Consider the following 21,992-nt stretch of genomic DNA (forward strand, 5'->3'; position numbering starts at 1 on the left):
CCGGGCATTTATTCTTAACTCAGCTTCTTAGGCTCCTCGGAGGAACAGTTTCGACCTAGAAGTTCAGAGAAGCAGTTACACAGAACTTGCAACAGTTGGTGTCGGGCCACAGGCAGGTTGAAAATGATAAACAGGGATGATTTAAGAAACAAAAAGCACCGGGAAGGGAAAAGCAGGGACAGCCGTGGCCTTGGGGGACAGCGCGGCTGCGGCGCGAGGCCCGTGGGGCCGAGCTCCGGACGTGGGAAGCCGGAGACGGCCGAGAAGCAAGCACCGCAGAAACTGCCGCGCTGCGCTGTGTGCGGGAAGGGCGCGCGCCCAAGCCGCCCCCGGGTCCACGTCGGGGCCACCGCGAGGTGAGGCCGGCCCTGCCCCCGCGCCGCCCCCGGCGGGAGGCGCGACGCCCGGGCCGCGGGTGCGTGCGCGGCCCCGGGCGACGCGGCTGGGCGTGCGCGGGGCCGCGGCGGAGGCAGGGCCGGGCGGGCGGCAGAAGATGGCGAGGGTGTGTAGGCGGCAGCAATGCTCCGTTGAGAGACGCGGCTTTCGGCAAGAACTGGACTCGTGGCGCCACAAGCTCATTCACTGTGTAGGTGAGACCCTCTCCCGGCAGCCTTCGGCCCTTGGGCCGCCCCGCTGCCGGCCGCCCCGGAGGAGGGAAGGAGGGAGGGAGCCGGGACAGAGCAATTGCTGCTCCGGCCCGCCCGCCCTCTTCGGCTTGGGCGTCCCCCTCCCCCACCCCCCGGAGTGCGGGCGCGCGCGACCTCCGGGCGGGCTCTCCCGGCTCGGGCCCGAGCGCGCGCTCCGGCCCCTCCCGTTCGCGCGCCCTTCCCGGGGCGGGCTCTCGGGCGGGAGCGCGTGCCCCTCCTATCCTCTCCCTCCCTCCCTCCCTCCATCCCTGCCCGGCGGCCCGGCGCCGCCGCCGGCTTATTGTGGAGACTCGCCCCGCGCCGCTGCCACTGGAGCGGGAGCGGCGCAGCCGCTGGTCCCGCAAAGCCGACCGCTGGAGCCGGGAGCGTGCTGGGCCGCGGCTCGGCCTCCTGCTCCGCTCTGGCCGGCGCCTTCCGCGTCCCACGCAGCCCCTCCCCCACGCGCGGCAGCGGCGCGCGCCCCTGTCCCCGCGTGCACGGGCGGCGGGCGGGCGGGCGCCCGGCGCTCGGGCGTGTGCGAAGCGTGAGGTGGAGATGGGGGCGGAGGGAACCGGAGCTGTCACAGGCCCCGGGTCCGCCTGACCGAGCCAAGTGGGGTGTCATGGCCGCGGGGGGCAGCGGCTGCACTTCCTCTGCGGGCGGCGGCGGCGGCAGCGGCCGGGGAGTTAATCCTCGACGCTCGGGTCGGTGTGTGTGTGTATTTCTGTTTGGTGTGTGCGCAGCGGGTGGAAGGGGGATGGAACCGGGTGCGACCGGGAAACCCGAGCAGTGGTCTTGTCCGCTCCTGGGAGATTTTCCGCAGCCGCCGCTTGGCCGAGCGCCTTGTCCGCCGCCCGCCTCCCGGACCTTGGGCCGCCTCGGGTGGCTTTTTCCCCGCGGGCAGAGGGAACGTGGACGGGGTCGCCCCGGGAGGGGCCGGGCGGCGGAGCAGCGCCTCTCACACTGTGTGTTTTGTCTGTTTTTCTCTCCCAAGGTCCCGTTTCCCTCTGTGCGGCGGCCGGCGGGACCATAAGGGCTTAACTCATATATTTAACCCCCCTCCAAAAAGTAAGTGGCCCGTGTGGTGTCTCCGCTCCGCCCGCCGCCCCCTAGCCCCAGTGCGTCCAGTGTCTGACTCTCCTGTCCCCCAGCATTGTTATTTCCCCATCTTTGCTTCGGTGCTGCTGATGTGTGGGGAAATACTGTCTCGTCGTTCTCCGTCCCCCACGCCCAGTCCTCGGGGAGACCCAGAATTCGAACCCCCCACCCCTCCCCACCCCACCGTGGGGAATAATCTTGGTCTTCCCAACAGAATCTAGGAGATTCTGTCCGTTCGCTTGGGCCCCTCATCCCCTCCTTCCCGACAGGGTTTCGTTGGAAGGAATTATGCAAATCCTGCTTTCTGGTGTCCATTCAGCGGCAATTTCATGCGGTGAGAAGTTCTCTTTGTTGTGCGAGGGGGAGAACAGACACTGATTTAATAGACATATCTGTTGGGGGGAAGGGTAGAGGGGGGTGTGGAGAAGCTCAGTTTGGAAGAATTACAGCACTTGGTTAGCTCAGTGTCTTTGTGTTTGAGCTTTCTGGCTTGACAGGAGGGTATGCCCTTTACAACGTCCCGCAAGGGATATTTTCTGTAATAGATTGAAAAACAAAACTGAAACTTTAAACAAGTGAAAAATAAGGTAACTTTTAGTTAGAGAACATAAACCTTTCCATATTTACGGCGTTTCATTATGAAAATGTATGTGAATTTTGTTTAGGATTTAGACTGTAATCAAAATTAATATAGGCAACAATGCTCTAAGGTATCTGGTATCACTTTGGTTGTCCACAGGTTAAAAGTGACATTTTAAAACATACTTTTGTGAGTAGTAACGGTATAAATCCATTTTTTGGCGTAATTTGTGTTGTGGCTATATTTTAAAATTTCCTTCCTACTAATCCAAGCTCTGTCCTTCAGGAATCAGCCTTTTGGTTATCAGTTATCATTTACTCTGCTCTGTCTCTGCTGGTTTTATTCTTTGAAGTCTGTCTTACATTTCCTAAAATGTAACATCAGCTTTAGCACTTTTAAAATAATGTATTATTTGTAACTGTCATATGAGAGACCTTATAAGGCATGTAGAGGTTTTGAGAAACATGAAATTAATGAGTTTTCAGAATTGTGAGTTAATACAGAATCCTTATATTATTTTGAAGAATTTTTAGTCCTTTTATTTCTTTCACTTTTTTAATGACTTTTTTTCAGAGGGACTTTTTAGTTTTTAAAAGATAATGAAATTGATAATTATAACCATATAGATTTCTTAAATTACTGTTGCTTTGGTTTAGATGGTTGTTTATCTTATTGTTTGCTTAGAGTTCTTCCCTCTTGTTTCAGGCCCCCCCCCCCCCCACTTTTTTTTATCAGTCATTGCTTAGTCTTAGTGGTGAGTTACTGCTGCTTGACAAAGTGTTTTTATTTTTCTCCCTAATAAAATCCTTGTGTAAATACCTGAGTTGAATATCAAATTTTAGATTCATTTTTTGAGGGAGGATTTTAATCTGGTTATCAGTTTCCTTAAAAGCATTTTTTTAACTCTAAATCTCCACTTTCAAGGTAGTAAAGTTCAGGAGATTATAGAGTCCAGAGTGCAGATCAGTATTTTAATCTGAGGAGTAATACATAGTTGATAGTATCCCAATTAAAATCAGTTGGGTCTCATATTTTCTCTTTTATTGTATGTAATTTTGTTCTTTAAGAAGACAGTTCTATGTAAATTGTAGCGTTAACTTTCTACATGCAAGAGAGGTGGCAGTGATCTTTATTTATATACAGTCCCAAAGGCAGCTCTGTCACTAGCAAATGTAATAATTCCTCTTTTATTTTAATGGGATTGGTTCTGAACAGTTAATCCTCTATTTGATTCTCTTGACTGGTTATCTTAATACTTTAGGGTCATTGCTTTCTAAATGATATTTAATTTATAGCAGTCTTTGGATTACAAGTGAATTCTCACTCATTTCCAAAATTTAATACTCCCCCCCACCTTTTTTTTGGAAAAGAGGTGAGGGTCATGACTGTGGAGGTGGAAGTGGAGGTGTTGGTGTTTCCGTTATAAGTTTTAGTTGAATTGGAGTTAGCCGGTTCAGACAGTGATGATGATCAAGATGGATATTTGGTAGCCAGTTGATTATTGAGTCCTCAGGGACTAGAAAGAGCTTCCATTCTGGGAAGATCAAGGTTCTCTGTGCTGCGTGATATGATGTAACTTATTGCTTGGCTGTTCCTCATCCTTGCTATATTCTCAAAAAACTCTTCCCAATGTAGGGAAAGTTGTGATGATTTCAGCTGAGTTCTAGCTTGCTGGAAAAAGGATAGCTGGATGAGTCTCTGACTAACAGAGTTATTTTAAATTGCTCCGATTGCCTCAAATGTGCTTATAGCTGGAGCAGTTATAGGAAGCATCTGAATAATGCCATTTTTTTAGCCTCATGGAGTTACACAGAATGGCATGGAATCTCTTCTAGAGTGAAAATTAGGTATTTAATGTCTGTGGGGACTTGCCACTTCTGAGTACTTGCCTAATTGCTTAGCTGCTTGTACTAGTGCTGTTTTTAGGAGCAGAAGGCAGTTAGTTGAGTACAAACTTTATTTAAATATTTATTAAGCATATGTCTTGTATATCAGGCACTGTGAGGGAACAGAGATATTGGGGAAGTTGCCTTAACCTTGAACAACTATTTAAAATATAGTGTATACAGTGCAAGGCAAAATGTGCCGTAGGATAGATGCAAGCAAGTTCTGGGGGCATTTAGAAGTGAAAAAAAATGGCCTGAGATGATGAAGGAAGGCTTCATGAAGAAGGTGGTGGATTTTTGCTTCATTTTGATGAAAATGGAAAAGGCGTTCCTGTCATGTGAAACAAGCAGAAATATAAAAGGACAAGAATGAGTTACCTGTTTAAACTTCAGTCCCTGTTTCATGTAGGGGGTGTATAGGTTATAGGTTTGCAGAGATAAATTGTTGAATTTTCTAGTACAGGTTAAAAAGTGGTCTCATTGTTAGGCTAGTTGGGGTGTGCAACACACCTCTCTGCTTAGCTCAGGGGAGGATTGTTTCCTTTAAGGATTCCATTGTAAAACTCTACAATAATATTAGTTGTTTTTTAACTCAGCTTGGCAGAGACAATATTGTCATTCACAGTCATTCTAAGTAAGCTCACTCATTTGGAAGCTGTACTTTGCACAAAACTCATTTTTGGCTTTCCCTAAAATCAGTGGCATATTCATTCTTAAAGTACACTTAGTATTGGCAAATTTTCATCTTTTAGAGGTTGTATTTGGTATTTGGAAACAATAAAAGAATATTTTCTGTAGCAAATAAAGGTATATATAAAATAATGAGATTTTTTTTTCCCTCTGCTTTGCAGACTGGCTCAGAACGCTCAGCAGAGCGGCTTTGGTGTGCTTCTGAACTTCTCTTTTGATTCTTATTTCCTTTGTGTCCACCCTTCTGCTGAATGGAATCTGGGTATTGGGTAGATGTGAATAAACATAGCTGTTACTTTTTGTAGTTTCAAGTTAAAGACTTGTTAGTCACTACCCTCCAAATTATCTTTACTTCATTTCCAAATACTTTAAAAAATCTTGTTCATGTTTCTTACACTTGCATATTGTTTTTGGAATAATCCCAGTGTGAACCGTTCGTTAACTTTATTGACTCTTGTTCGCAGGAAGTATCCCAAGTCCAGTGGTCCATACCCTGAGTTTAATTTTTTTGTTTTTAAAATTGAGATATGTACTTATGTACTGTAAAAATTCACTCTTAATGTATACAGATCAGTAGATTCTAGTTTTTTGAGAAGGTTGTGCACATATCACTATCTAATTGTCTTAATACTTTCATATCCAAAAAAAGAAACTGAAACTCTATACTGGTTACAAGTCATTTCGCATTTCTACTATGATCCAGTCCTTGGCAATCTATTTGCCTGTTCTAGACAATTCATATAAATGTAGTATTATAACATGACCTTTTTGTGTCTGGCTTCTTGTTTTCAGAATGCATCCGTGTAGTAGCATCCATCAGCACTTCATCGCTTTTTACAGTTAAATATTATTGCATTGTATGAACATACTATATTTTGTATATCCATCAGTTGTGAGACAGTTGTTTCTACTTTTTGCCTCTTATGAATAAGCTGCTGTGAACGTTAGCAACATTATTTGTGTGGACATTTGTTTTCACTTCTTTTCCGTATGTACTTCAGAGTGAACTTGCTGGGTCATATACGTAACTGTTGTAACTTTGAGGAAGTGCCAAACTGTTTTCTTAAGCAATTGAAGTATTTTACATTCCCATCAGTAATGGAGGATGATTTCAGTTTCTCCATAATCTTGCCAACATTTGTTACTGTCTTTTTGGTTACAGTCATCCTAGTGGGTGGGTATTCAGTGGTATCTCTTTGTGGTTTTGATTTGTGTTTCCCTAATGACAGTTGATGTTGAATGTCTTTTCATGTGCTTGTTGGCCATTTGTATATTTTCTTTGGAGAAATGTCTGTTCAGATCCTTGTCCAGTTGCTCAGTTGTGTCTGGCTCTTTGCTATCACATGGACTGTAGCCTGCCAGGCTCCTCGGTCTGTGGAGTTTTCCAGGCAAGAATACTGAAATGGCTTGCCATTCCCCTCTCTTCGGGATCTTCCCAGCTCAGGGATCAAACCCATGTCTCTTGCATTGCAGGCAGATTCTTTACCATCTTAGCCACCAGGGAAGCTTGCTAATGTCTAATTTCATATAATTAAGTAAACAGAAAATAAGCAAAAATTTAGCAGACTTCAGCAACACTATCAATCTGTTTGACTCCATCCATCCCAACTTCAGAATATACCTTCTTCTCAGGAGCACACTGAACATTTACTGAGACTAATCATATTCTGGGCCATAAAACATGTCTCAATAAATTTAAAGGGCTGAAATCATACAACATGTTCTTGGGCTACTATAGAATTAAGTTGGAAATCAACAACAGAAAGGTCTATAGAAAAGCTAATTTTTGAAAACCAAATAACGTGCTTCTAAATAACCCATGGTCAAAGAAATTGAAAGGGAATTTAGAAAACACTTTGAACTTAATCAAAATGAAAATATAACATAATAATCTTTGTGGGCAAACCTCCACAACTATAAGATAATAAGTTTCTGTCGTTTAAGCCACCTAGTCTTGTGGTATTTTGTTATGGCAAACCTAGCAAACTAATAACAAGCCCCAAATTGGAAATAACCTGAATGTCCATGCCGTGCCATGCTACTCTCCAGGCAAGAACACTGGAGTGGGTTGCCAATTTCTGCTTCAGGGGATCTTCCCGGCCCAGGGATCAAACATGAGTCTCCTGCATTGGCAGGCAGATTCTTTTTACCACTGAGCCACCAAGTTGAGTTATTTGTCTTTATATTGTTGAGTTGTAAGGGTATATTCTGGATACGAGACCCATATCAGTATATGGTTTGCAAACTTTTTTTTCTCATCGGACCCTCAATTTGATAATTAGAAGATAATCTGCAGCATACCTTATGAGGCAAATAATGAATATGGTAGCAATGATCAGAATGAACCAGAGTTTCTCAGGAAAATCTTCCTTAAACATCCTCTTCTAGGAACTATTAAAGTTGTTCTTTGATGTTTTGTATAATGCAGATATACTTTGCTATCCAGATCATCTATGTTTTTGCCTTTTTTAGTGAGGGTTCATATTTCAAGTTCAGATAATGTGGTAAACCATGTTATTTGAATCTGTTGCGTGCCTGAGTTTTGGATAGTACATAACCAAGCTTTGGGTGGAGAAGGCTATCTTTTCTCTGTATAGACATCTTGTCTGACTCTGTTCTATGTCTAGTGTTCATAGTGTTACTGTCTTATATCTGCCTCGCACATTTTATATACTTTTTTTTTAGAAAACTTCTACTTTATATTATTATCTTAATTTAGAAACTTAAAGTGCTAAAGATGGGCATTAAAAAACTTGGTCAGTTGGGAAACTGAGTGATAACTTTCGAGTAATAAGGGGGATTTCCCTTAACGTAAATGCTTCCCTCTTATCCACAGAAATAATTTTATGATATTTTAATTTTTGAAATAGTTAACCTAACTTCCCAGGTAAAAGTAAAACAGAACTGAACTTTTTCATAGGCAAAATTTTTAACTTAATTTGCTTCAATTGCTGTATGAAATTATATAGTAGTTTTCTACCTCTGTGAATGGTAATACACATCATGACTGACTTTTTGGGTTAGAAGATGTGAACACCAATATTATTTCCCATGAGAATTATTATTGGAAAGACTGCTGTATGATGAGCATTTTCAGTCTCAGTATTAAGATAGTCTGTTGACTATTGTTTGGTTTTATGATTAGTTTATTTTATCATTATTAATAAATGATTATTATATACTTTTTATTAGTTGACTTTTTAGAGATTTCCAGAGGGTACAGTCATGTTTTTCCTCTCCTAAACACCCCATGTAAAGGGGAAGAACAACTAATTTTAAAAGGGTCCACAGGTTGTGTCTTGCTTGGTAAAAGAAAACCCCACATCTGAAAATGTGAATTTACTGTAAAAAATGTTATTTCGTGTTACAGCGTAATTCATGTAGGCTCAGAAGAGGAAAGACAACAGAGGATAGCCAGGTGAGCCTTTCACATGGACCAGCTTAGTTCACAGGGCAATTTGAAGTTTGTAACAAAACCCTTATGTTAACAGGGTGTGGGTACCTGGCCTTTTCTTCTGTTGATATTTTTCCCACAGACCTCAGATGGGGACAGAGTGGTGAACAGGGTAAAGACGATTGAGGTCAAGATTCAGGATTCTTAGATTTTAGTCAAGTGCTTCTTCAGTTCTAACTTTTTGACTGTGGCTTAGACTTGGTACTTGTCAGTAAGTGTTTCAGAATGTGTGATGGAAGGGGAAGTTCCTGAGTAGTAGATAATTGCTGAGACGAGGAAGGAGCAATTTGACAGGTTATTAAATGTACACTATTTTGGTAATTCAAGCATCACCTGTCTTTAAGGTAAATGAGAGAAATTCCCATCAAAATAAAATGGAAAGCTCCTTGCCTTCACTAAGAATAAAAAGCAAGAGGAACTTAAATGTTTGTGAATATGTGCCCATGTTGAAATGTGGCTTTTTAATTGCATGATTAATGATACAAATACTTACTAATCTCGTCATATGTGTTAAGTGAATTTTCATTCAGCTAGTAAGGAAGACGACAAAGTTTATCTTGTATAAATGGGCATTGATTTAACTTATTTGATCCAATAAAATAACTGATTAGGGTGGGCTAAGAAGTCCATAAATCTTTGGGAGTAGTTATTGAAAAAAACCTTTAAGCTGGTGATTTTTTCCATGAGTGTTTAATGTAATTAACATATCTTTTAAAATGGTTTAGTTAATACATGCCCTGTGTTCAGTGACCAGTGTGTTAAAATTTTCCTTACCATTTACCTATTGGAAACCTTACATTTATCTTCAGTGATAGTTTTATAATACTGAATATGTTAGATACCCTATCTAGATCGTGTTTTTATTCTGGAAAGAGAATACATCAGGGTGAAAACAATGAGATAATATGGATTAGTTTTCTAACAATTTTTTTAGAGGTACTGAAATTTTGCTGTATACCTTTTTCAAAAGAAAAGCAGGTATGATTAAAGTGGGTAGGGCTGTGTTCCGTGTCAGATTTGTACAATCAATGTTTATGTATACATACGTATATTTTTTATGGATAGCTTTTTACTGTGCAGTATTTACTGAAATAGATTTTGGCATGTTAAAATAGAGATATATAGAGAGGCAGATCCATATAGCCTCTTGATAGCCGTTTTAAGACCCATGGCTTATGGCTACCAGTGTACATACATTTTTATCTAAAAGATAACAGTTCCCTTTGACCCCTTCTCCTTAGACAAAGAACTTCCGTTTAATTTTTATATAACATATACAAATCAAAGACTGTTATATTTTATTGGTGATAGACAAGGGTGAATTCATAAATAAAGATAAGAGCAACTAGAATTTTCCACATTAAGTGAGAATAAGTAGGAATTATCAGTAGCTGTAAACCTGTGTGGGATTTCATTTTTCTAAAAATACTTAGCCCACATAAATGACAGTCCAACTTGAACAAGATTGTTAAACTATTAAGAAGATTGAATTATCCATAGCTTTTGATTTTTTTTTAAAAGCAAGAGAATGTAAATTAATGGAGAATTCTGATATAATAACACTGATAAAAAGTAAGCTGATATTGTGGCAAAGACAAGGAACCAGAGATGTTCATGACCCAGACAATTTTTGCTATTTTTTTTTCCTTTTCCTGAGGACTTAAACTTTATTTAGGAAAAAGTGAGAGGTTCATTTTTGTTAATTGATTAGTAAATATTTATGTATTTATGACACTACTCGATAGGACTTATTTCTTAAAACTATATGGAAATGTCTGGGGCTTCCCAGATAACTCAGTGAGTAAAGAATCTGCCTGCAGTGTAGGAGAGGCAGGAGATGTGGGTTCGATCCCTGGATCAGGAAGATCCCCTGGAGGAGGGCATGGCAACCCACTCCAGTATTCTTGCCTGGAGAATCCCATGGACAGAGGGTCCTGGTGGGCTATAGTTCATAGCATTGCAAACAGTTGAACACGACTGTAGTGACCGAGCATGCATGCATGCAAGTAATATCTAACATTTTGTTAGATATTCTTTAGATATGAGAAATCTGTATACAGGTCAAGAAGCAACAGTTAGAACTGGACATGGAACAGCAGACTGGTTCCAAATCTGGAAAGGAGTACGTCAAGGCTGTATATCGTCACCCTGCTTATTTAACTTGTATGCAGAGTACATCATGCAAAATGCTAGGCTGGATGAAGCATAAGCTGGAATCAAGATTGCCAGGAGAAATATCAATAACCTCAGATATGCAGATGACACCACCCGTATGGCAGAAAATGAAGAACTAAAGAGCCTCTCAATGAAAGTGAAAGAGGAGAGTGAAAAAGTTGGCTTAAAGCTCAACATTCAGAAAACAAAGATCATGGCATCTGGTCCCATCACTTCATGGGAAATAGAGGGGGAAACAGTGGAAACAGTGTCAGACTTTATTTTTCTGGGCTCCAAAATCACCACAGATGGTGACTGCAGCCATGAAATTAAAAGACGCTTACTCCTTGGCAGGAAAGTTATGACCAACCAAGACAGCTGATTAAAAAGCAGAGACATTACTTTGCCAACAAAGGTCCATCTAGTCAAGGCTATGGTTTTTCCAGTAGTTATGTATGGATGTGAGAGTTGGACTCTAAAGAAAGCTGAGCGCCAAAGAATTGATGCTTTTGAACTGTGGTGTTGGGAAGACTCTTGAGAGTCCCTTGGACTGCGTGGAGTTCCATCCAGTCCATCCTAGAGGAAATCAGTCCTGAATATTCATTGGAAAGACTGATGCTGAGGCTGAAATTCCAATACTTTGGCCACCTGATGCAAAGAACTGACTCTTCCAATATTGATTGGAAAAGACCCTGATGGTGGGAAAGGTTGAAGGTGGGAGGAGAAGGGGACAACAGATTAGATGGTTGGATGGCATCACTGACTCGATGGACATGAGTTTGAGTAGGCTTTGGGAGTTGGTGATGGACAGGGAAGCCTGGCATGCTGCAGTCCATGGGGTCACAAAGAATCGGACACAACTGAGGGACTGAAATGAACTGAGATATTTTTTATCGAGAGAAAATCAGCTGATTTGAAGAATATGAGTATGTATCCAGTTAGAAGCAGAAAAGATAAAAAGTAAAGGCTATATGAAGAAACAAGGATCTGTTGTTAAATCATGCTGCCACTGATGTCTGGTTTCTGTGACTTGAGAAGTATAAGCAATGATAGTAATGATATTGTTGCTGTTATATATAATTGGATTATGAAATAAGCTGCATTCTATAAAACTTGATGTTAAAAGGATAGTTGCTCTCAGATAACAGAATAGGAATTTCAAGTGTTTGATACGATAATGTAGCCTAGGATTCTGCCAAGAACGTTCTTTTAGAAGTGAGTAACTTGCTTTTGCATGATGTAGCTTTTCATTCAGTTTTCTTCCCTACTCTATATATCTTCATTTTCTTACACACATTTTTTTCCTTTCTTTTTGTGCACATAACATAAATCTATTTATGTTTGGAATACATCAAATGAGAAGTAAACTGAACTAATTAAAAAAAAATATGTGTGTGTATTTTAGTCTCAGGAAACAGACATCTTCAGAAGCCCATGGAGATAAGAATGACTTTAGAAGTAGAAAAATGTTGGTCATAGTTAAGGGAATGAAATTAACTAGACAGAGATTAGTGATAAATATATTCATTGAGCTTTATTTTTTCAGTGACTATTTTCTATTTGCATCATTGTTAATTAAGTTCATAAAACAATTTTATTTAGAGGTACTGCAAGGAAATAGTTTTGTGTCTTCTCTGGCTTTTATCTATTTATGAATTTTAAAAGTCGAATGATTCTTTAAATTCTTTAGTGCTTTACAATTTTCAAAAGTTTCACGTACATAATTTCATATAATCCCATAGTAGCTTTTTAAAATTCCCCTAGTCCTATATTATCTCTCTGCTCTCTCCACTGAAAACTGCTAGTTTGTTCTCTTTATCTGTGAATCTGCTTCTACCTTGTTGTATTTCTTAGTTTGCTGTATTTTTAGATTCCGCATATAAGTGGTATCATACGATATTTGTATTTCTCTGACTTATTTCACTTGGCATAATGCTCTCCAAGTCCATCCGTGTTACTGCAAATGACGACATATCATTCTTTTTTATGGCTGAGTAATATTCTTTTGTAGATGTATACTGCATCTTCTTTATCCATTTATTTGGTGATGGACTATTTTTTTACACCAGGTTACTTGGAGAAGGAAATGGCAACCCACTCCAGTGTTCTTGCCTGGAGAATCCCAGGGACGGGGGAGCCTGGTGGGCTGCCGTCTATGGGGTCGCACAGAGTCGGACACGACTGAAGCGACTTAGCAGCATATGAAGACTATTTGAACTTTTAATAGATAAGACACATAATGTTAAAAAAATAACTTTGGGGATAAATTTAAATGCATTTCAAATATTATCCATATCTAGTTAACCCTTTAAAGATTGTATCTTGATAAATAGAAGAGATAATTAAATGTGCTCTTCATTCAGAAGTTTAATTCCTCTCAGTTCTCCAACTGTTAACCACATTCACAGGCCCATTTTGAAAATACTTGGATATAATAAGAATAACAGGCCCATTTTGGAAACATATATTAAAGCAATACTAAAACATGGCTTTGAGTCAGAGTCAGGCAGACTTGGGTACAAATTTATCTTCACACTTTACCAGCCACGAGATGAGAGAAATTTCAGTTTATTTCTGTAGTAAATACTGTGTAGGAAGGTTGCGACGATTGAGAAGGAGGCAAAGAGCTTTGTCTTTGCTTAATAAATAATAGATGGCCTTAAAATAAACTTTCTGATCCATAAGATTTGTGCTTTGGATATATTCTGAAAATAATACAGTTTAATTTCTTTTAAATATTTTTTGCAATAGAGAGCAGTGATCTCTCTGGATTGATCTCTCTGGATTTTAAGTTGCACTGTGTTTGGTCTCTCCAAAACGTTTGCATATTTACAATTTCTCTGTAATGGTAGTAACGTGTGTTATTAACATTACATCTATTGGTATATCCTACAGGATAGAATAGCAAAAACATTTTCAGTTTTTGGTTTTTGCCAACTAAGAGAGCCTCTACATGTTTTCTTCCTAAGTTAAAAAAACACAAAATATTGTATTAGGTTAAACAGTAGTTGCATCTTGGTCAGTGGAATGGAGTGGGTAAAACCTCATGTCAAGAGCACTGGATTCTGGCATAAGTATGACTACGACTGTATGATTTTTAAGCAAATGCATCACTTAATCTCTCTGTATCTTGGTTTCCTTATTTGTAAAATGAGAAGGTCTTGGAGAACCTAATTATAGTATTTTAAGAAAAATTACTGTGTTGATTTTTACTGTTGAATAGTGTGGAGACAGTTGACACGAAATCCATTAGGAAATAGAATATTCACATTGTGTATAGCAGGGTAAGAGAGCTAAGCTAAATTATGTACTCAAACCTGTTTGTCTTATAAAATGGTAAATAATGTACTCAAAGATGTTTGTCTTTGTACTGTTTAAGGACAAAGCAAGATGTGTAAGGAATGGGCAATAGCTCCTAAAACTCATGCAAAATAATATTGGTAACTTTTCGTACTAAGAATATTAGCTAAACACAAGGTGAGAGAAACTTGGCTTCATTTAGCTAATAATAGCTATAATCTGCATTTCATATAAAATAATGTAAATGAATTTTCTTTTGTTTATTGTTTTATTTTTTTAAGACTTTGCCCGTTTCTCCCACCCACCACCCTACCCTCTACTCCACCTCCACTCTTCACAATCTCCAGTCTTTTCTCTCTGCGAGCTTGGTTAGTTGTCTGTTTGCTTGTTTGTTCAATTATTTCAAATCTAACAGAGCTTATAGGGTATTTTTCTTTCTCTGACTTATTTCATGTAGCATGATGCCATGAGTCCATCCATGTTTTCACAAATGGCAAGATTTCATTCTTTTTTTTATTATTATAATTGATTTTTGGCTGCACCAAGTCTTGGTTGCACATGGCTTTCTCTAGCTGTGGAGCGCAGGGTCTGCTCTCTAGTTGAGGGCCATGGGCCTCTTCTTGCAGAGGCTTCCCTTACTGTGGAGCACAGGCTCTAGGGCATGCAGGCTTCAGTAGTTGCGGCTTGAGGGTTCAATGGTTGCAGCTCATGGGCATAATTTTTTTGCCTTTTTGTGTGGCTGTGGGATCTTAGTTCCCTGACCAGGGATCGAACCTGGGTCCTCAGCTGTGAAAGCACAGAGTCCTACTCATTGGACTACCAGGGAATTTCTGACATACATCTTTTTGAATTAGCATTTTTATTTTCTTTGAAAAATACCCAGAAGTGGAATTGCTGGATCATATGGTAATTCTCTTTTTAAATTTTTTGAGGAACCTTCATACTGTTTTCCACAGTGGCTGCACCAGTTTACTTTCTTAGCAGTGGTACAGAAGGGCTCCTTTTTTTTTTTTTTTTTTTTTAGTATCCTTATTGACATCTGTTTTTTCTTGTCTTTTTGCTAATAGCCCTTCTGACAGATGTGGGGGTGCTATCTTATTGTGATTTTGATTTGCCTTTCCCTGGTGCTTAATGGTATAGAACATCTTTTGATGTCCAGCTGGCCATCTGTAATGTCTCGTTTGGAAAGATGTCTATTCATATCTTCTGCCCATTCTTTAATCAAATTGTGGGGATTTGTTATTGGGTTTTTTTGCTTTTGAGTTGTATGCGTTCCTTATAAATTTTGCTTGTTAGCTCTTATCAGATATATTATTTGAAAATATTTTCTCCCATCTGTTGATCTATGTTTCTACTCTTATACCAGTACCGTACTGTTTTAATTGCTCTAGCTTTGTACTATAACTAGAAATCAGGAAATGTGATGCCTCCAGCTTTGTTCTTCCTCAAGATTGCTATGGCTCTTCGGGGTCTTTTTTGATTCAAATTTAGGATTGTTTGTTTTATGCCTGTGAAAAATACTATTGGAAGTTTTAAAAGGGATTGCATTGAATCTGTATATTGCTGATTTCTCTTCCATAGAGTTTATCATTAGTGTATATAAACAGCAGATTTTTGTGTATTGATTTTGTATCCTGCAACTTTACTGAATTTGTTTATTCTAACAGTCTTTTGATAGGAGTCTTTAGGGTTTTCAGTATCATGTCATCTGCAAATGGTGACAGTTTTACTTCCTCCTTTGCTATTTGGATGCCTTTTATTGCTTTTTCTTGCCTAATTTCTCTAGAACTTCTGTGTTGAATAAAAGTGATGAGAGTGGGCATCCTTGTCTTGTTTCTGATCTTAGAAGCTTTCACCTTTCCCTTGTTGAGTATGATATTACCTTTCGGCTTGTCGTATATGGTCTCTTTTATGTTGAAGTACATTTCAACTATACTTGTTGTTTTTGTTTGTTTGTTTGTTTGTTTTTTATTATAAATGGGTGTTAGATTTTGTCAGATGATATTTTCTGCATTTGTTGAGATGATCAGTTCAGTCAGTTCAGTTGCTCAGACGTGTCCAACTCTTTGCGACCCCATGCACGCTGGGCTTCCCTGTCCAACGCCAACTCCCAGAGCTGGTGTTGGACAGTTGAAATGATCATATGATTTTTATCCTTCATTTTGCTAATACTGGTGTATCACATTAACTGATTGGTAGATGATGAACCATCTTTGTATCCCTGGAATAAATCCCACTTGATCATGGTGTGTATTTTTATATATTGTTGTATTTTAATGTATTGTTGAATTCATTCTGACATTTCATTGAGGATTTTTGCATCCTGTTCATCAGAAATATTGGCCTGTAATTTCTTTCCTTGTGGAGTTCTTGTTTGCTTTTCATATCAGAATACTAGTTTTACAAGATGAGTTTGGCAGAGTTCCCTCCTCTTCTGTTTTTGACATTTCAGAAGGACTGTTACTTATTCTTTGAATGTTCAGTAGAATTCGCTTGTGAAGGTATCTGGTCCTAAACTTTTGTTGTTGAAAGTTTTTTTTTTTTTTTTTTAATTACTGATTCAGTTACCTTGTAGTATCCAGTCTGTGCAGATTTTACTTTTCATTGCGGTTTCATTGTTGGTAGGTTACACTTTTCTTGGGATTTATCTGTCTTTTATAGGTTGTCCAATTTGTTGGTATATAGTAGTTCATAGTAGTCTCTTAGAATCCTTTGTATTTCTGTAGTATTGGTTGTAATATCTCCACTTTGATTTCTAATTTTATTTATTTGAGTCCTCTCTTTCTTTTGGTGTGTCTAGCTAGAGGTTTGTCAATTTTGAAAGATTACCTTTTGATCCACCTGTTGGTTTTGTTGATCTTTTTTGTTGTCTTTTTAGTCTGTATTTAACTTACTTCTCCTGTAATCTTTCTTATTTCCTTTCTTCTGCTTGTTTTGAGCTTTGTTCTTTTTCTAGTTCTTGCATGTCAAGTTGGATGTCGTGAGAGTTTTGTTTTTTGACATTGTCATTTATTGCTATGAACTTCCCTCTTGAAACTGCTTTTATAGCCAGTCATTGTAATCTTAGTGTTTATTTTTTTGTTTGTTTTTCAGCCTTCTTGATAACTTTGTAAGTAATTAATCCACTGCTATTTCTAATGTATATTTACCTTTTCAGTGAGGTTTATTCTTTCATGTGTGTTCTTGTTACTAATTAGCAGCCTTTCTTTTCAGCTTAAAAAAGTCCCTTTAACGTTTCTTCTAGAGCCAGTTTAGTGGTGATGAAGAATTTAACTGTTACTTGTCTGGAAAATTCTTTCTCTCTCCTTCAGTCTGAATAATAACTTTTCTGGGTAGAGTATTATTAATTGGAGGTTTTTTTCTTTTAGCACTTCGAATATATTGTTCCACTCCCTTCTGACATGTAAAGTTTTTGCTGAAACATCTGCTGATAGGCTTATCGAGGTTTCCGTTTATGTAACAAGTTGTTTTTGTCTTGCTGCTTTTAATAGTCTCTCTCTTGGCATTTTAGTTATAATGTGTCTTGGTGTGGGTCTTTTTGGACTCCTTGCTTGGAAGTCTCTGGCCTTTCTAGATCTGGATGTTTGTTTCCTTCCCTGTTAAGGAAGTTTTCGGCCTTTATTTTTTTCAAATAAGGCTTTTACCCATCTCTGTTCTTTTTCTGGGGTCTGTATGATGTGAATATTAGTCCATTTAATGCTATCCCATAAATTCTTTAAGCTACTTTCACTTTTTTTCATTCTTTTCTCTTTTTGTTGCTCTGATTGGGTGAATTCCACTATCTTGTCTTTGAGTTAACTGATCTTTTATTCTGCTTCATTTAATGTGCTTTTGAACTCTTCTAGTATATTTTTCACTTCCGTTATTATGCTTTTCAGCTCCATGACTTCTATTTGTTATGCTTATATTTTTCATCTCTGTTGAAGTTCTCCCTGTGTTCATATATTCTTCCCAGTTCAGTGAACATCTTTATGACCATTAATTTAATTTTTTACCAGGTAAATTACTTATCTCTGATTCATTAAAGTTTTTTTTTTAATACATGTTTTAGCTTCTTTTTTCATATAATCAACTCTGGATTGTCTAGGTAGCTTGACTGAATTTGCTTCATGTCTGGGGATGAGTTGACCGATGTAGGTTGACATAAGTTAGGATGACAACAGTAACTAGACTGTTCACCTTTCTTATTAGTCTTTAGCAGGCCACTTTGGATCTGTTGTGGCATGGCAGAACTACACAAAGCAGGCAGAAATAATGAAGCAATTTTAAAAGCCCCTGGTGATGTACTTTCTGCTAGTATATTCATGGGCTAAGACAGATCACGTGATTGAGCCTAGGGAGATAGGAGAAGAGAATTATAAATGTACATAGCATAGGGCCTAGATACATGAAGGGGTGAATAATTGGGTCCATTGGCAATCTACCTTAGGAAACATCAGTTTGACTTCTTCATGTAAGTGTTCATGACGGTAGATATTCATCAAGCACACAGTATATAGTTAACATGTTTCATTTAATCTGTATAGTCAACCTGCAAATAGTGTGATAGCTTTTTTTTTTTTTTTTAACCTTGAAGAACAGAGAATTAGAATGGTTAAATAATAAATGTGATGAAACTGGTAATTTGAATCTGGGAGTATCTGACTTCAGAGCCTGTAGGCTTTTAGATAATTGTAATCATGAAAAGCCTCTTGATGAAAGTGAAAGTGGAGAGTGAAAAAGTTGGCTTAAAGCTCAACATTCAGAAAACGAAGATCATGGCATCTGGTCCCATCACTTCATGGGAAATAGATGGGGAAACAGTGGAAACAGTGTCAGACCTTATTTTTGGGGGCTCGAAAATCACTGCAGATGGTGATTGCAGCCATGAAATTAAAAGACGCTTACTCCTCGGAAGGAAAGTTATGACCAACCTAGATAGCATATTGAAAAGCAGAGACATTACTTTGCCAACAAAGGTCTGTCTAGTCGAGGCTGTGGTTTTTCGAGTGGTCATGTATGGATGTGAGAGTTGGACTGTGAAGAAGGCTGAGTGCCGAAGAATTGATGCTTTTGAACTGTGGTGTTGGAGAAGACTCTTGAGAGTCCCTTGGACTGCAAGGAGGTCCAACCAGTCCATTCTGAAGGAGATCAGCCCTGGGATTTCTTTGGAAGGAATGATGCTAAAGCTGAAACTCCAGTACTTTGGCCACCACCTCACGCGAAGAGTTGACTCACTGGAAAAGACTCTGATGCTGGGAGGGATTGGGGGCAGGAGGAGAAGGGGACGACAGAGGATGAGATGGCTGGTTGGCATCACTGACTTGATGGACGTGAGTCTGAGTGAACTCCGGGAATTGGTGATGGACAGGGAGGCCTGGCGTGCTGCAATTCACGGGGTCACAAAGAGTCAGACACGACTGAGTGACTGAACTGAATTGAACTGAACTGAATCATGTAAATTAGATTTTTAGTTTTTCCCCTCAGTTTTTTCTCCCTTATTTTGGTGAATAAGGATGTATTTGTTTTATCAAGTATTTTATATTGCATATCTTGTTTTTGTCCTCTCAGAATCTTTTCCTTTCTCTTTTGGCAGCAGTACCTTGGCTTACCTTTAGGGAGCCACTTCTAACAAATATTTTTGAGTTCAGTGAGGTTTGGATGAATCTGATTCACTCACTTCTGTGAAGTATGCCTGGCTGTTGGTCACAGTGAGTGGGGGATCAGCCTTGAGACTGGCTGGTGGCATTCTTGGGAAAGATCTCTTTTTCTCTGGGGCAGCTAAGCTACTAGCTTATGAGCAGGAAGCAGCTACCATGAGGGGATATCCTGCCTGCAAGTGAAGTGGTGTGCTTCTGTGCAAGACAGACACAGCGATGGATGGGGAGAGAAATACATATTTGCATTTGGATCCAACTGTTCATGAAGGGAGTTCTAAAAACCTTACTTGAGAGTTAATAACTATCTTTTTTTGCTCAGAGCTATTTAGTTTGGGTTTTTATCCAAAAAAGTCCTTACTAAAGTAGCACTTTTTTTTTTTTTTTATAAGTTCTAGAAACACTATATTTTTCTAAGGGGAACAGATATTAGTAGCTTGCTATGGGTAAGCAAATTAAAAGCTAGATTCTCTGGCCCTATGGAAATGGGGAGGGATGACTTGACTGGGAAGATACGGTACAGAAAGAAACATAACAAAATCTAGCATGGGGAGGATTTAGTGAGTTGAGAAAATAGACTCACTACTATAAGGCGTTCACTCCTTTCATTCTTTCTTAGTGAATCTTTTAGTAACCTTCCTGAGTACCAAGTACAGTATTAATATAGAGTGCCCATCTGGGTGTTAAAAAGTTCCTTTTATTTTGCATTTTTGGCTTTTTCTATTTTATATTTTTCACTAAGAAACAGCATTATAATTATTGGTTCATGATACCAGGTCAGCCCGCAAACATGATTGAAGTAGACTGAAGGACTTAAGTAATCTTGAAATAAAAAGAACAGACATCTGTTTCCAACACCATCTCCTATACCTTATTTGAAAATTTTGAGATCTTAAATTCCAATATACCATAATCCCTGCGTGTTTTTACATCTGTTATCACATGTAATTTAATCTTCATAATAACTTCAATAGGTGGGTATTATTTTAATTTTACAAGTGGAAAAACAACTGTGCAGGTTGATGCTACAACAGATTTACGCTGCCCAGCCTTAGCTGGACTCAGCACTGGGAATTGTTTTGTGTGTTCTTGGTCAGTTTCTGTAGTTGAATCACCATGGTTCTCTTTTAGCCCCTGTGCACTCTGGTTTCTCACTCAGCTAATGATAGTGTGACCTACAGAGCAATGAAGTTTGAGGCTGTGAATGTGAATGTTTCCCCAACATTCTCCTCACTCCTAGAACTACTTGGGAAACTCGAGAAAAATACCTATCTAAAGCTTTGTTTCAAAATATTGACTTTGAATGAGATAACTATAGCATTTGAAAATGTGGAGTCCTGCCTCAGATTTGCTGAATCATAGTCTTCTTAGATGGGGCATAGGAATCTATTTTTAACAGGTATCTCAAGTGAGTCTTCTTGTACTCACTGGAGTTGAAAAACCACGGGCATTTAGAATAAAGTTACTATAAGGAGCATGTAAGATCCTTATTAATTATCCCAGTCTGCTTAACCTTTCTGTGTATATGCTGCCCAGTCCTTGCTCTCTGATTTCTCAAGTCCTCTGACCATAAAATACAGGCCACTGTTTTTCTAGTGTGCAAACACTGTACTACTTTATTTACCTTCTTATCTTTCTGTCTCTAATTCTGCTTCTTCTGGCTTGCAAAACTCTTGACGTGAGCAACCATGTCACATTTCTCTTTGTATTTTAAGTACTTGGCAAGTGACTGGCACATAGTGGATGCCCAGTAAATATTTGTGGAAAGGTAGAAAACTACTTTGAATTAATACAATGAAATTGAGGAGGAGATAGTGTTCTTTTGCAGTGACTCGAATTATTTAAGGAAAAACAAAATTAGTTTGAGAAAGAAGGAGTGCAGACATTTTGAACACAATTTATGGTACCTTCAATAGCTTTAACACAGTGATTTCTAAGGGTAGTTGGATGGGTCAAGAACCACTTTATTACTAGCTGCTGCTGCTGCTGCTGCTAAGTCACTTCAGTCATGTCTGACTCTGTGCGACCCCACAGACGGCAGCCCACGAGGCTCCCCCGTCCCTGGGATTCTCCAGGCAAGAACACTGGAGTGGGTTGCATTTCCTTCTCCAGTGCATGAAAGTGAAAAGTGAAAGTGAAGTCGCTCAGTCGTGTCCGACCCTCAGCGACCCCATGGACTACAGCCCACCAGGCCCTCCGTCCATGGGATTTTCCAGGCAAGAGTACTGGAGTGGGGTGCCATTGCCTTCTCCTACTAGAGACTAATTTTCTGTGCATGTGAATTTTGTGGCAACACAAGTACGACCCAGCAGGTGAAACATTATTTCTGTATTTTGTCTTGTTTCACTTCAAAATGTTATCTTTTCCTTTGTATTCAGAATGTATGTATGTATTTGAATTTTCTGAAGTATCAGCAAAAGTAATAGGAAAGGGCTGGGCATTTTCCAGAGACAAATGGGTAAAAGTTGGAGGTGTCAAACAGGTAGACTAGAAGAGTATTTAGAGTAAAAAATACTTGTTTTCTTTTTTTTTTTTTCAAAAAGTCCAGAAACTTTTTTTTTTTTTTTA

The 21,992-nt window shown here is 39.4% G+C and overlaps 1 protein-coding gene across 6 annotated transcripts in view; it reads left to right on the forward strand.

Moving 5' to 3' along the window:
- The first annotated feature begins 496 nt into the window (after positions 1–496).
- The window catches only part of LCOR (ligand dependent nuclear receptor corepressor), a 124,181-nt gene continuing 102,685 nt past the window's right edge, over positions 497–21,992 (forward strand). For 2 of the 6 annotated variants that reach the window (XM_061402958.1, XM_061402967.1), the window contains exons 1-2: positions 1,138–1,334; positions 1,621–1,694. In XM_061402958.1, coding sequence (XP_061258942.1) covers positions 1,249–1,334; positions 1,621–1,694 — 160 coding nt within the window. In that variant the 5' untranslated portion in view covers positions 1,138–1,248. Of the gene's footprint in view, positions 591–1,137; positions 1,335–1,620; positions 1,695–1,993; positions 2,059–21,992 lie in introns of those variants that run through there. The other 4 variants (XM_061402961.1, XM_061402959.1, XM_061402962.1 and 1 more) reach the window with 4 other exon arrangements.

This window comes from Bos javanicus, chromosome 26 (assembly GCF_032452875.1).
Source record: "Bos javanicus breed banteng chromosome 26, ARS-OSU_banteng_1.0, whole genome shotgun sequence".
Lineage (NCBI taxonomy): Eukaryota > Metazoa > Chordata > Mammalia > Artiodactyla > Bovidae > Bos > Bos javanicus.